The sequence below is a fragment of the Ascaphus truei genome, unplaced genomic scaffold (assembly GCF_040206685.1).
Source record: "Ascaphus truei isolate aAscTru1 unplaced genomic scaffold, aAscTru1.hap1 HAP1_SCAFFOLD_1099, whole genome shotgun sequence".
Taxonomy (NCBI): domain Eukaryota; kingdom Metazoa; phylum Chordata; class Amphibia; order Anura; family Ascaphidae; genus Ascaphus; species Ascaphus truei.
The window spans coordinates 93,697-107,268 of NW_027453965.1; the positions used below are offsets into that span (position 1 = coordinate 93,697).

Below are 13,572 nucleotides of genomic sequence, written 5' to 3' on the forward strand. Positions count from 1 at the left end.
CCACGCGCACCCACCTGACATGCCCACGCCTGTGCCATGCCTACGCCTGTGCCACGCGCACCCGCCTGACATACCCATGTCTATGAAGGGGTAGTTGACCAGCACCAGCTTGTTGAAGTTGAACTTGTAGGTGAAGCGCTTCCCTTTGGTTTTGTGCAGGATTCTCTTGTTATAGTAATACCTGCGGGAGAGAGGGGGTCCGCGGGATGTGAAGCTCCATGCGACAGAAACCCCCCATCCTGAGCCCCCGCAGGCCGCATGCACTGTGCGGTCTCTGTATCTTGTGTGTGTATTCAGGACGGGGGTGGGTGCAGGTGTAGTGGGCAGTGACTGACCTCCCCCTGTATTCTCTGTGCAGTGACTCTGACCTCCCCCTGTATTCTCTGTGCAGTGACTCTGACCTCCCCCTGTATTCTCTGTGCAGTGACTCTGACCTCCCCCTGTATTCTCTGTGCAGTGACTGACCTCCCCCTGTATTCTCTGTGCAGTGACTCTGACCTCCCCCTGTATTCTCTGTGCAGTGACTCTGATCTCCCCCTGTATTCTCTGTGCAGTGACTGACCTCCCCCTGTATTCTCTGTGCAGTGACTCTGACCTCCCCCTGTATTCTCTGTGCAGTGACTCTGACCTCCCCCTGTATTCTCTGTGCAGTGACTGACCTCCCCCTGTATTCTCTGTGCAGTGACTGACCTCCCCCTGTATTCTCTGTGCAGTGACTGACCTCCCCCTGTATTCTCTGTGCAGTGACTCTGACCTCCCCCTGTATTCTCTGTGCAGTGACTGACCTCCCCCTGTATTCTCTGTGCAGTGACTGACCTCCCCCTGTATTCTCTGTGCAGTGACTCTGACCTCCCCCTGTATTCTCTGTGCAGTGACTCTGACCTCCCCCTGTATTCTCTGTGCAGTGACTGACCTCCCCCTGTATTCTCTGTGCAGTGACTCTGACCTCCCCCTGTATTCTCTGTGCAGTGACTCTGACCTCCCCCTGTATTCTCTGCGCAGTGACTGACCTCCCCCTGTATTCTCTGTGCAGTGACTGACCTCCCCCTGTATTCTCTGTGCAGTGACTGACCTCCCCCTGTATTCTCTGCGCAGTGACTGACCTCCCCCTGTATTCTCTGTGCGGTGACTCTGACCTCCCCCTGTATTCTCTGTGCAGTGACTGACCTCCCCCTGTATTCTCTGTGCAGTAACTGACCTCCCCCTGTATTCTCTGTGCAGTGACTCTGACCTCCCCCTGTATTCTCTGTGCGGTGACTCTGACCTCCCCCTGTATTCTCTGTGCGGTGACTCTGACCTCCCCCTGTATTCTCTGTGCAGTGACTCTGACCTCCCCCTGTATTCTCTGTGCAGTGACTCTGACCTCCCCCTGTATTCTCTGTGCGGTGACTCTGACCTCCCCCTGTATTCTCTGTGCGGTGACTCTGACCTCCCCCTGTATTCTCTGTGCAGTAACTGACCTCCCCCTGTATTCTCTGTGCAGTGACTGACCTCCCCCTGTATTCTCTGTGCAGTGACTGACCTCCCCCTGTATTCTCTGTGCGGTGACTCTGACCTCCCCCTGTATTCTCTGTGCGGTGACTCTGACCTCCCCCTGTATTCTCTGTGCGGTGACTCTGACCTCCCCCTGTATTCTCTGTGCGGTGACTCTGACCTCCCCCTGTATTCTCTGTGCAGTAACTGACCTCCCCCTGTATTCTCTGTGCAGTGACTGACCTCCCCCTGTATTCTCTGTGCAGTGACTGACCTCCCCCTGTATTCTCTGTGCGGTGACTCTGACCTCCCCCTGTATTCTCTGTGCGGTGACTCTGACCTCCCCCTGTATTCTCTGTGCAGTAACTGACCTCCCCCTGTATTCTCTGTGCAGTGACTCTGACCTCCCCCTGTATTCTCTGTGCAGTGACTCTGACCTCCCCCTGTATTCTCTGTGCAGTGACTCTGACCTCCCCCTGTATTCTCTGTGCAGTGACTCTGACCTCCCCCTGTATTCTCTGTGCAGTGACTGACCTCCCCCTGTATTCTCTGTGCAGTGACTGACCTCCCCCTGTATTCTCTGTGCAGTGACTCTGACCTCCCCCTGTATTCTCTGTGCGGTGACTCTGACCTCCCCCTGTATTCTCTGTGCGGTGACTCTGACCTCCCCCTGTATTCTCTGTGCAGTAACTGACCTCCCCCTGTATTCTCTGTGCAGTGACTGACCTCCCCCTGTATTCTCTGTGCAGTGACTGACCTCCCCCTGTATTCTCTGTGCGGTGACTCTGACCTCCCCCTGTATTCTCTGTGCGGTGACTCTGACCTCCCCCTGTATTCTCTGTGCAGTAACTGACCTCCCCCTGTATTCTCTGTGCAGTGACTCTGACCTCCCCCTGTATTCTCTGTGCAGTGACTCTGACCTCCCCCTGTATTCTCTGTGCGGTGACTCTGACCTCCCCCTGTATTCTCTGTGCAGTGACTCTGACCTCCCCCTGTATTCTCTGTGCGGTGACTCTGACCTCCCCCTGTATTCTCTGTGCGGTGACTCTGACCTCCCCCTGTATTCTCTGTGCGGTGACTGACCTCCCCCTGTATTCTCTGTGCAGTGACTGACCTCCCCCTGTATTCTCTGTGCAGTGACTCTGACCTCCCCCTGTATTCTCTGTGCAGTAACTGACCTCCCCCTGTATTCTCTGTGCAGTGACTGACCTCCCCCTGTATTCTCTGTGCGGTGACTGACCTCCCCCTGTATTCTCTGTGCAGTAACTGACCTCCCCCTGTATTCTCTGTGCGGTGACTCTGACCTCCCCCTGTATTCTCTGTGCAGTGACTGACCTCCCCCTGTATTCTCTGTGCGGTGACTGACCTCCCCCTGTATTCTCTGTGCAGTGACTCTGACCTCCCCCTGTATTCTCTGTGCAGTGACTGACCCCCACCCTGTATTCTCTGTGCAGTGACTCTGACCTCCCCCTGTATTCTCTGTGCGGTGACTGACCTCCCCCAGTATTCTCTGTGCGGTGACTGACCTCCCCCTGTACTCTCTGTGCAGTGACTCTGACCTCCCCCTGTATTCTCTGTGCAGTGACTGACCTCCCCCTGTATTCTCTGTGCAGTGACTGACCTCCCCCTGTATTCTCTGTGCAGTGACTCTGACCTCCCCCCCCTGTATTCTCTGTGCAGTGACTCTGACCTCCCCCTGTATTCTCTGTGCAGTGACTCTGACCTCCCCCTGTATTCTCTGTGCAGTGACTGACCTCCCCCTGTATTCTCTGTGCAGTGACTCTGACCTCCCCCTGTATTCTCTGTGCAGTAACTGACCTCCCCCTGTATTCTCTGTGCAGTGACTGACCTCCCCCTGTATTCTCTGTACGGTGACTCTGACTTCCCCCTGTATTCTCTGGGCGGTGACTCTGACCTCCCCCTGTATTCTCTGTGCAGTGACTGACCTCCCCCTGTACTCTCTGTGCAGTGACTCTGACCTCCCCCTGTATTCTCTGTGCAGTGACTCTGACCTCCCCCTGTATTCTCTGTGCAGTGACTCTGACCTCCCCCCCTGTATTCTCTGTGCAGTGACTGACCTCCCCCTGTATTCTCTGTGCAGTGACTGACCTCCCCCTGTATTCTCTGTGCAGCGACTCTGACCTCCCCCTGTATTCTCTGTGCAGTGACTGACCTCCCCCTGTATTCTCTGGGCAGTGACTCTGACCTCCCCCTGTATTCTCTGTGCAGTGACTGACCTCCCCCTGTATTCTCTGTGCAGTGACTCTGACCTCCCCCCCTGTATTCTCTGTGCAGTAACTGACCTCCCCCTGTATTCTCTGTGCAGTAACTGACCTCCCCCTGTATTCTCTGTGCAGTGACTGACCTCCCCCTGTATTCTCTGTGCAGTGACTCTGACCTCCCCCTGTATTCTCTGTGCAGTGACTGACCTCCCCCTGTATTCTCTGTGCAGTGACTCTGACCTCCCCCTGTATTCTCTGTGCAGTGACTCTGACCTCCCCCTGTATTCTCTGTGCAGTGACTCTGATCTCCCCCTGTATTCTCTGTGCAGTGACTGACCTCCCCCTGTATTCTCTGTGCAGTGACTCTGACCTCCCCCTGTATTCTCTGTGCAGTGACTCTGACCTCCCCCTGTATTCTCTGTGCAGTGACTGACCTCCCCCTGTATTATCTGTGCAGTGACTGACCTCCCCCTGTATTCTCTGTGCAGTGACTGACCTCCCCCTGTATTCTCTGTGCAGTGACTCTGACCTCCCCCTGTATTCTCTGTGCAGTGACTCTGACCTCCCCCTGTATTCTCTGTGCAGTGACTCTGATCTCCCCCTGTATTCTCTGTGCAGTGACTGACCTCCCCCTGTATTCTCTGTGCAGTGACTCTGACCTCCCCCTGTATTCTCTGTGCAGTGACTGACCTCCCCCTGTATTATCTGTGCAGTGACTGACCTCCCCCTGTATTCTCTGTGCAGTGACTGACCTCCCCCTGTTTTCTCTGGGCAGTGACTCTGACCTCCCCCTGTATTCTCTGTGCAGTGACTGACCTCCCCCTGTATTCTCTGTGCAGTGACTCTGACCCCCCCCTGTATTCTCTGTGCAGTGACTCTGACCTCCCCCCCTGTATTCTCTGTGCAGTAACTGACCTCCCCCTGTATTCTCTGTGCAGTGACTGACCTCCCCCTGTATTCTCTGTGCGGTGACTCTGACCTCCCCCTGTATTCTCTGTGCAGTGACTGACCTCCCCCTGTATTCTCTGTGCAGTGACTCTGACCTCCCCCTGTATTCTCTGTGCAGTGACTCTGACCTCCCCCTGTATTCTCTGTGCAGTGACTCTGACCTCCCCCTGTATTCTCTGTGCAGTGACTCTGACCTCCCCCTGTATTCTCTGTGCAGTGACTCTGACCTCCCCCTGTATTCTCTGTGCGGTGACTCTGACCTCCCCCTGTATTCTCTGTGCGGTGACTCTGACCTCCCCCTGTATTCTCTGTGCGGTGACTCTGACCTCCCCCTGTATTCTCTGTGCAGTGACTCTGACCTCCCCCTGTATTCTCTGTGCAGTGACTGACCCCCCCCCTGTATTCTCTGTGCAGTTACTCTGACCTCCCCCTGTATTCTCTGTGCGGTGACTGACCTCCCCCTGTATTCTCTGTGCAGTGACTGACCTCCCCCTGTATTCTCTGTGCAGTGACTCTGACCTCCCCCTGTATTCTCTGTGCAGTGACTCTGACCTCCCCCTGTATTCTCTGTGCAGTGACTCTGACCTCCCCCTGTATTCTCTGTGCAGTGACTCTGACCTCCCCCTGTATTCTCTGTGCGGTGACTCTGACCTCCCCCTGTATTCTCTGTGCGGTGACTCTGACCTCCCCCTGTATTCTCTGTGCAGTGACTGACCTCCCCCTGTATTCTCTGTGCAGTGACTCTGACCTCCCCCTGTATTCTCTGTGCGGTGACTCTGACCTCCCCCTGTATTCTCTGTGCGGTGACTCTGACCTCCCCCTGTATTCTCTGTGCGGTGACTGACCTCCCCCTGTATTCTCTGTGCAGTGACTGACCTCCCCCTGTATTCTCTGTGCAGTGACTCTGACCTCCCCCTGTATTCTCTGTGCAGTAACTGACCTCCCCCTGTATTCTCTGTGCAGTGACTGACCTCCCCCTGTATTCTCTGTGCGGTGACTGACCTCCCCCTGTATTCTCTGTGCAGTAACTGACCTCCCCCTGTATTCTCTGTGCGGTGACTCTGACCTCCCCCTGTATTCTCTGTGCAGTGACTGACCTCCCCCTGTATTCTCTGTGCGGTGACTGACCTCCCCCTGTATTCTCTGTGCAGTGACTCTGACCTCCCCCTGTATTCTCTGTGCAGTGACTGACCCCCCCCCTGTATTCTCTGTGCAGTGACTCTGACCTCCCCCTGTATTCTCTGTGCGGTGACTGACCTCCCCCTGTATTCTCTGTGCGGTGACTGACCTCCCCCTGTACTCTCTGTGCAGTGACTCTGACCTCCCCCTGTATTCTCTGTGCAGTGACTGGCCTCCCCCTGTATTCTCTGTGCAGTGACTGACCTCCCCCTGTATTCTCTGTGCAGTGACTCTGACCTCCCCCTGTATTCTCTGTGCAGTGACTCTGACCTCCCCCTGTATTCTCTGTGCAGTGACTCTGACCTCCCCCTGTATTCTCTGTGCAGTGACTCTGACCTCCCCCTGTATTCTCTGTGCAGTGACTGACCTCCCCCTGTATTCTCTGTGCAGTGACTGACCTCCCCCTGTATTCTCTGTGCAGTGACTCTGACCTCCCCCTGTATTCTCTGTGCTGTGACTCTGACCTCCCCCTGTATTCTCTGTGCAGTGACTCTGACCTCCCCCTGTATTCTCTGTGCAGTGACTCTGACCTCCCCCTGTATTCTCTGTGCAGTGACTCTGACCTCCCCCTGTATTCTCTGTGCAGTGACTCTGACCTCCCCCTGTATTCTCTGTGCAGTGACTCTGACCTCCCCCTGTATTCTCTGTGCAGTGACTCTGACCTCCCCCTGTATTCTCTGTGCAGTGACTCTGACCTCCCCCTGTATTCTCTGTGCAGTGACTCTGACCTCCCCCTGTATTCTCTGTGCAGTGACTGACCTCCCCCTGTATTCTCTGTGCGGTGACTGACCTCCCCCTGTATTCTCTGTGCAGTGACTGACCTCCCCCTGTATTCTCTGTGCAGTGGCTCTGACCTCCCCCTGTATTCTCTGTGCAGTGACTCTGACCTCCCCCTGTATTCTCTGTGCAGTGACTCTGACCTCCCCCTGTATTCTCTGTGCAGTGACTGACCTCCCCCTGTATTCTCTGTGCAGTGACTCTGACCTCCCCCTGTATTCTCTGTGCGGTGACTCTGACCTCCCCCTGTATTCTCTGTGCGGTGACTGACCTCCCCCTGTATTCTCTGTGCAGTGACTGACCTCCCCCTGTATTCTCTGTGCAGTGACTCTGACCTCCCCCTGTATTCTCTGTGCGGTGACTCTGACCTCCCCCTGTATTCTCTGTGCAGTAACTGACCTCCCCCTGTATTCTCTGTGCAGTGACTGACCTCCCCCTGTATTCTCTGTGCGGTGACTGACCTCCCCCTGTATTCTCTGTGCAGTAACTGACCTCCCCCTGTATTCTCTGTGCGGTGACTCTGACCTCCCCCTGTATTCTCTGTGCAGTGACTGACCTCCCCCTGTATTCTCTGTGCGGTGACTGACCTCCCCCTGTATTCTCTGTGCAGTGACTCTGACCTCCCCCTGTATTCTCTGTGCAGTGACTGACCCCCCCCCTGTATTCTCTGTGCAGTGACTCTGACCTCCCCCTGTATTCTCTGTGCGGTGACTGACCTCCCCCTGTATTCTCTGTGCGGTGACTGACCTCCCCCTGTACTCTCTGTGCAGTGACTCTGACCTCCCCCTGTATTCTCTGTGCAGTGACTGACCTCCCCCTGTATTCTCTGTGCAGTGACTGACCTCCCCCTGTATTCTCTGTGCAGTGACTCTGACCTCCCCCTGTATTCTCTGTGCAGTGACTGACCTCCCCCTGTATTCTCTGTACGGTGACTCTGACTTCCCCCTGTATTCTCTGGGCGGTGACTCTGACCTCCCCCTGTATTCTCTGTGCAGTGACTGACCTCCCCCTGTACTCTCTGTGCAGTGACTCTGACCTCCCCCTGTATTCTCTGTGCAGTGACTCTGACCTCCCCCTGTAGTCTCTGTGCAGTGACTCTGACCTCCCCCCCTGTATTCTCTGTGCAGTGACTGACCTCCCCCTGTATTCTCTGTGCAGTGACTGACCTCCCCCTGTATTCTCTGTGCAGCGACTCTGACCTCCCCCTGTATTCTCTGTGCAGTGACTGACCTCCCCCTGTATTCTCTGGGCAGTGACTCTGACCTCCCCCTGTATTCTCTGTGCAGTGACTGACCTCCCCCTGTATTCTCTGTGCAGTGACTGACCTCCCCCTGTATTCTCTGTGCGGTGACTCTGACCTCCCCCTGTATTCTCTGTGCAGTGACTGACCTCCCCCTGTATTCTCTGGGCAGTGACTCTGACCTCCCCCTGTATTCTCTGTGCAGTGACTGACCTCCCCCTGTATTCTCTGTGCAGTGACTCTGACCTCCCCCCCTGTATTCTCTGTGCAGTAACTGACCTCCCCCTGTATTCTCTGTGCAGTAACTGACCTCCCCCTGTATTCTCTGTGCAGTGACAGACCTCCCCCTGTATTCTCTGTGCAGTGACTCTGACCTCCCCCTGTATTCTCTGTGCAGTGACTCTGACCTCCCCCTGTATTCTCTGTGCAGTGACTCTGATCTCCCCCTGTATTCTCTGTGCAGTGACTGACCTCCCCCTGTATTCTCTGTGCAGTGACTCTGACCTCCCCCTGTATTCTCTGTGCAGTGACTCTGACCTCCCCCTGTATTCTCTGTGCAGTGACTGACCTCCCCCTGTATTCTCTGTGCAGTGACTCTGACCTCCCCCTGTATTCTCTGTGCAGTGACTCTGACCTCCCCCTGTATTCTCTGTGCAGTGACTCTGACCTCCCCCTGTATTCTCTGTGCAGTGACTGACCTCCCCCTGTATTCTCTGTGCAGTGACTCTGACCTCCCCCTGTATTATCTGTGCAGTGACTGACCTCCCCCTGTATTCTCTGTGCAGTGACTGACCTCCCCCTGTTTTCTCTGGGCAGTGACTCTGACCTCCCCCTGTATTCTCTGTGCAGTGACTGACCTCCCCCTGTATTCTCTGTGCAGTGACTCTGACCCCCCCCCCTGTATTCTCTGTGCAGTGACTCTGACCTCCCCCCTGTATTCTCTGTGCAGTAACTGACCTCCCCCTGTATTCTCTGTGCAGTGACTGACCTCCCCCTGTATTCTCTGTGCGGTGACTCTGACCTCCCCCTGTATTCTCTGTGCAGTGACTGACCTCCCCCTGTATTCTCTGTGCAGTGACTCTGACCTCCCCCTGTATTCTCTGTGCAGTGACTCTGACCTCCCCCTGTATTCTCTGTGCAGTGACTCTGACCTCCCCCTGTATTCTCTGTGCAGTGACTCTGACCTCCCCCTGTATTCTCTGTGCAGTGACTCTGACCTCCCCCTGTATTCTCTGTGCGGTGACTCTGACCTCCCCCTGTATTCTCTGTGCGGTGACTCTGACCTCCCCCTGTATTCTCTGTGCGGTGACTCTGACCTCCCCCTGTATTCTCTGTGCGGTGACTCTGACCTCCCCCTGTATTCTCTGTGCAGTGACTCTGACCTCCCCCTGTATTCTCTGTGCAGTGACTCTGACCTCCCCCTGTATTCTCTGTGCGGTGACTCTGACCTCCCCCTGTATTCTCTGTGCGGTGACTCTGACCTCCCCCTGTATTCTCTGTGCAGTGACTGACCCCCCCCTGTATTCTCTGTGCAGTGACTCTGACCTCCCCCTGTATTCTCTGTGCAGTGACTGACCTCCCCCTGTATTCTCTGTGCAGTGACTCTGACCTCCCCCTGTATTCTCTGTGCAGTGACTCTGACCTCCCCCTGTATTCTCTGTGCAGTGACTCTGACCTCCCCCTGTATTCTCTGTGCGGTGACTCTGACCTCCCCCTGTATTCTCTGTGCGGTGACTCTGACCTCCCCCTGTATTCTCTGTGCGGTGACTGACCTCCCCCTGTATTCTCTGTGCAGTGACTGACCTCCCCCTGTATTCTCTGTGCAGTGACTCTGACCTTCCCTTGTATTCTCTGTGCAGTAACTGACCTCCCCCTGTATTCTCTGTGCAGTGACTGACCTCCCCCTGTATTCTCTGTGCGGTGACTGACCTCCCCCTGTATTCTCTGTGCAGTAACTGACCTCCCCCTGTATTCTCTGTGCGGTGACTCTGACCTCCCCCTGTATTCTCTGTGCAGTGACTGACCTCCCCCTGTATTCTCTGTGCGGTGACTGACCTCCCCCTGTATTCTCTGTGCGGTGACTCTGACCTCCCCCTGTATTCTCTGTGCAGTGACTGACCCCCCCCTGTATTCTCTGTGCAGTGACTCTGACCTCCCCCTGTATTCTCTGTGCGGTGACTGACCTCCCCCTGTATTCTCTGTGCGGTGACTGACCTCCCCCTGTACTCTCTGTGCAGTGACTCTGACCTCCCCCTGTATTCTCTGTGCAGTGACTGACCTCCCCCTGTATTCTCTGTGCAGTGACTGACCTCCCCCTGTATTCTCTGTGCAGTGACTCTGACCTCCCCCTGTATTCTCTGTGCAGTGACTCTGACCTCCCCCTGTATTCTCTGTGCAGTGACTCTGACCTCCCCCTGTATTCTCTGTGCAGTGACTCTGACCTCCCCCTGTATTCTCTGTGCAGTGACTCTGACCTCCCCCTGAATTCTCTGTGCAGTGACTGACCTCCCCCTGTATTCTCTGTGCAGTGACTGACCTCCCCCTGTATTCTCTGTGCAGTGACTCTGACCTCCCCCTGTATTCTCTGTGCTGTGACTCTGACCTCCCCCTGTATTCTCTGTGCAGTGACTCTGACCTCCCCCTGTATTCTCTGTGCAGTGACTCTGACCTCCCCCTGTATTCTCTGTGCAGTGACTCTGACCTCCCCCTGTATTCTCTGTGCAGTGACTCTGACCTCCCCCTGTATTCTCTGTGCAGTGACTCTGACCTCCCCCTGTATTCTCTGTGCAGTGACTCTGACCTCCCCCTGTATTCTCTGTGCAGTGACTCTGACCTCCCCTGTATTCTCTGTGCAGTGACTCTGACCTCCCCCTGTATTCTCTGTGCAGTGACTGACCTCCCCCTGTATTCTCTGTGCGGTGACTGACCTCCCCCTGTATTCTCTGTGCAGTGACTGACCTCCCCCTGTATTCTCTGTGCGGTGACTCTGACCTCCCCCTGTATTCTCTGTGCAGTGACTGACCTCCCACTGTATTCTCTGCGCAGTGACTGACCTCCCCCTGTATTCTCTGTGCAGTGGCTCTGACCTCCCCCTGTATTCTCTGTGCAGTGACTCTGACCTCCCCCTGTATTCTCTGTGCAGTGACTCTGACCTCCCCCTGTATTCTCTGTGCAGTGACTGACCTCCCCCTGTATTCTCTGTGCAGTGACTCTGACCTCCCCCTGTATTCTCTGTGCAGTCACTGACCTCCCCCTGTATTCTCTGCGCAGTGACTGACCTCCCCCTGTATTCTCTGTGCAGTGACTCTGACCTCCCCCTGTATTCTCTGTGCAGTGACTGACCTCCCCCTGTATTCTCTGTGCAGTGACTCTGACCTCCCCCTGTATTCTCTGTGCAGTGACTCTGACCTCCCCCTGTATTCTCTGTGCAGTGACTCTGACCTCCCCCTGTATTCTCTGTGCAGTGACTGACCTCCCCCTGTATTCTCTGTGCAGTGACTGACCTCCCCCTGTATTCTCTGTGCAGTGACTCTGACCTCCCCCTGTATTCTCTGTGCAGTGACTCTGACCTCCCCCTGTATTCTCTGTGCAGTGACTCTGACCTCCCCCTGTATTCTCTGTGCAGTGACTCTGACCTCCCCCTGTATTCTCTGTGCAGTGACTCTGACCTCCCCCTGTATTCTCTGTGCGGTGACTCTGACCTCCCCCTGTATTCTCTGTGCAGTGACTGTGACCTCCCCCTGTATTCTCTGTGCAGTGACTGTGACCTCCCCCTGTATTCTCTGTGCGGTGACTCTGACCTCCCCCTGTATTCTCTGTGCAGTGACTGACCTCCCCCTGTATTCTCTGTGCAGTGACTCTGACCTCCCCCTGTATTCTCTGTGCGGTGACTCTGACCTCCCCCTGTATTCTCTGTGCAGTGACTCTGACCTCCCCCTGTATTCTCTGTGCAGTGACTCTGACCTCCCCCTGTATTCTCTGTGCAGTGACTCTGACCTCCCCCTGTATTCTCTGTGCAGTGACTCTGACCTCCCCCTGTACTCTCTGTGCAGTGACTCTGACCTCCCCCTGTATTCTCTGTGCAGTGACTGACCTCCCCCTGTATTCTCTGTGCAGTGACTCTGACCTCCCCCTGTATTCTCTGTGCGGTGACTCTGACCTCCCCCTGTATTCTCTGTGCAGTGACTGACCTCCCCCTGTATTCTCTGTGCAGTGACTCTGACCTCCCCCTGTATTCTCTGTGCAGTGACTCTGACCTCCCCCTGTATTCTCTGTGCAGTGACTCTGACCTCCCCCTGTATTCTCTGTGCGGTGACTCTGACCTCCCCCTGTATTCTCTGTGCAGTGACTGACCTCCCCCTGTATTCTCTGTGCAGTGACTCTGACCTCCCCCTGTATTCTCTGTGCAGTGACTCTGACCTCCCCCTGTATTCTCTGTGCAGTGACTCTGACCTCCCCCTGTATTCTCTGTGCAGTGACTCTGACCTCCCCCTGTATTCTCTGTGCAGTGACTCTGACCTCCCCCTGTATTCTCTGTGCAGTGACTGACCTCCCCCTGTATTCTCTGTGCAGTGACTCTGACCTCCCCCTGTATTCTCTGTGCAGTGACTCTGACCTCCCCCTGTATTCTCTGTGCAGTGACTCTGACCTCCCCCTGTACTCTCTGTGCAGTGACTGACCTCCCCCTGTATTCTCTGTGCAGTGACTGACCTCCCCCTGTATTCTCTGTGCAGTGACTGACCTCCCCCTGTATTCTCTGTGCAGTGACTCTGACCTCCCCCTGTATTCTCTGTGCTGTGACTCTGACCTCCCCCTGTATTCTCTGTGCAGTGACTGACCTCCCCCTGTATTCTCTGTGCAGTGACTCTGACCTCCCCCTGTATTCTCTGTGCAGTGACTCTGACCTCCCCCTGTATTCTCTGTGCAGTGACTCTGACCTCCCCCTGTATTCTCTGTGCAGTGACTCTGACCTCCCCCTGTATTCTCTGTGCTGTGACTCTGACCTCCCCCTGTATTCTCTGTGCAGTGACTGACCTCCCCCTGTATTCTCTGTGCAGTGACTCTGACCTCCCCCTGTATTCTCTGTGCAGTGACTCTGACCTCCCCCTGTATTCTCTGTGCAGTGACTCTGACCTCCCCCTGTATTCTCTGTGCAGTCACTGACCTCCCCCTGTATTCTCTGCGCAGTGACTGACCTCCCCCTGTATTCTCCTGATTATTAGCAGGCCTTCTGCCATTTTGTCTCCCCAAGCTGACCCCCCCCCCCCCTTCTTACCTCAGCGCCCGGCTCAGCTTGTCGTAGTTCATCTGGGGTTTGCACTTGCGGGCTCCCCACAGCCGGGCCACCTCGTCCGGATCCTTAATGACGAACTCCCCGTAGTCGCCCTGCCAGGCGATGACATCGTGATACTCCTCCTTCCGCAGCAGCTCCAGGATAAAGTGCCACAGCTGGATCTGGCGTGAGCCCGGGCTCGACTCCGGCTTATACGCCCAGTCAGGGAAGGCGAACCCTGAAACACAAGGGGGGGGAAGAGTCAGCACGGGGGACCTGGTAACCCAACTCCTGCAGAGCAAAGATCCTGTCAGAGCCGCCGCGCAGGAAGGACAATGTCACTTCTCATTGGGGAGGGTCTTCTGGTTTATTGGACACACACTTCAGTTCTTGTCTCGTGAGCTAGCACTCTGCACAGGACAATCTCCTGCATGTGGAGACGTGCGGACTGAAGGCTCCGG

The 13,572-nt window shown here is 55.5% G+C and overlaps 1 protein-coding gene across 1 annotated transcript in view; it reads right to left on the minus strand.

Moving 5' to 3' along the window:
• ERF (ETS2 repressor factor) overlaps nucleotides 1-13,283 on the minus strand; it is a 56,026-nt gene extending 42,743 nt beyond the window's left edge. The window contains exons 1-2 of the mRNA XM_075581174.1: nucleotides 13,115-13,283; nucleotides 75-181 (exon numbers count right to left, since the gene is read on the minus strand). Coding sequence (XP_075437289.1) covers nucleotides 75-181; nucleotides 13,115-13,146 — 139 coding nt within the window. The 5' untranslated portion in view covers nucleotides 13,147-13,283. The remainder of the gene's footprint in view (nucleotides 1-74; nucleotides 182-13,114) is intronic.
• Nucleotides 13,284-13,572: the final 289 nt, after the last annotated feature.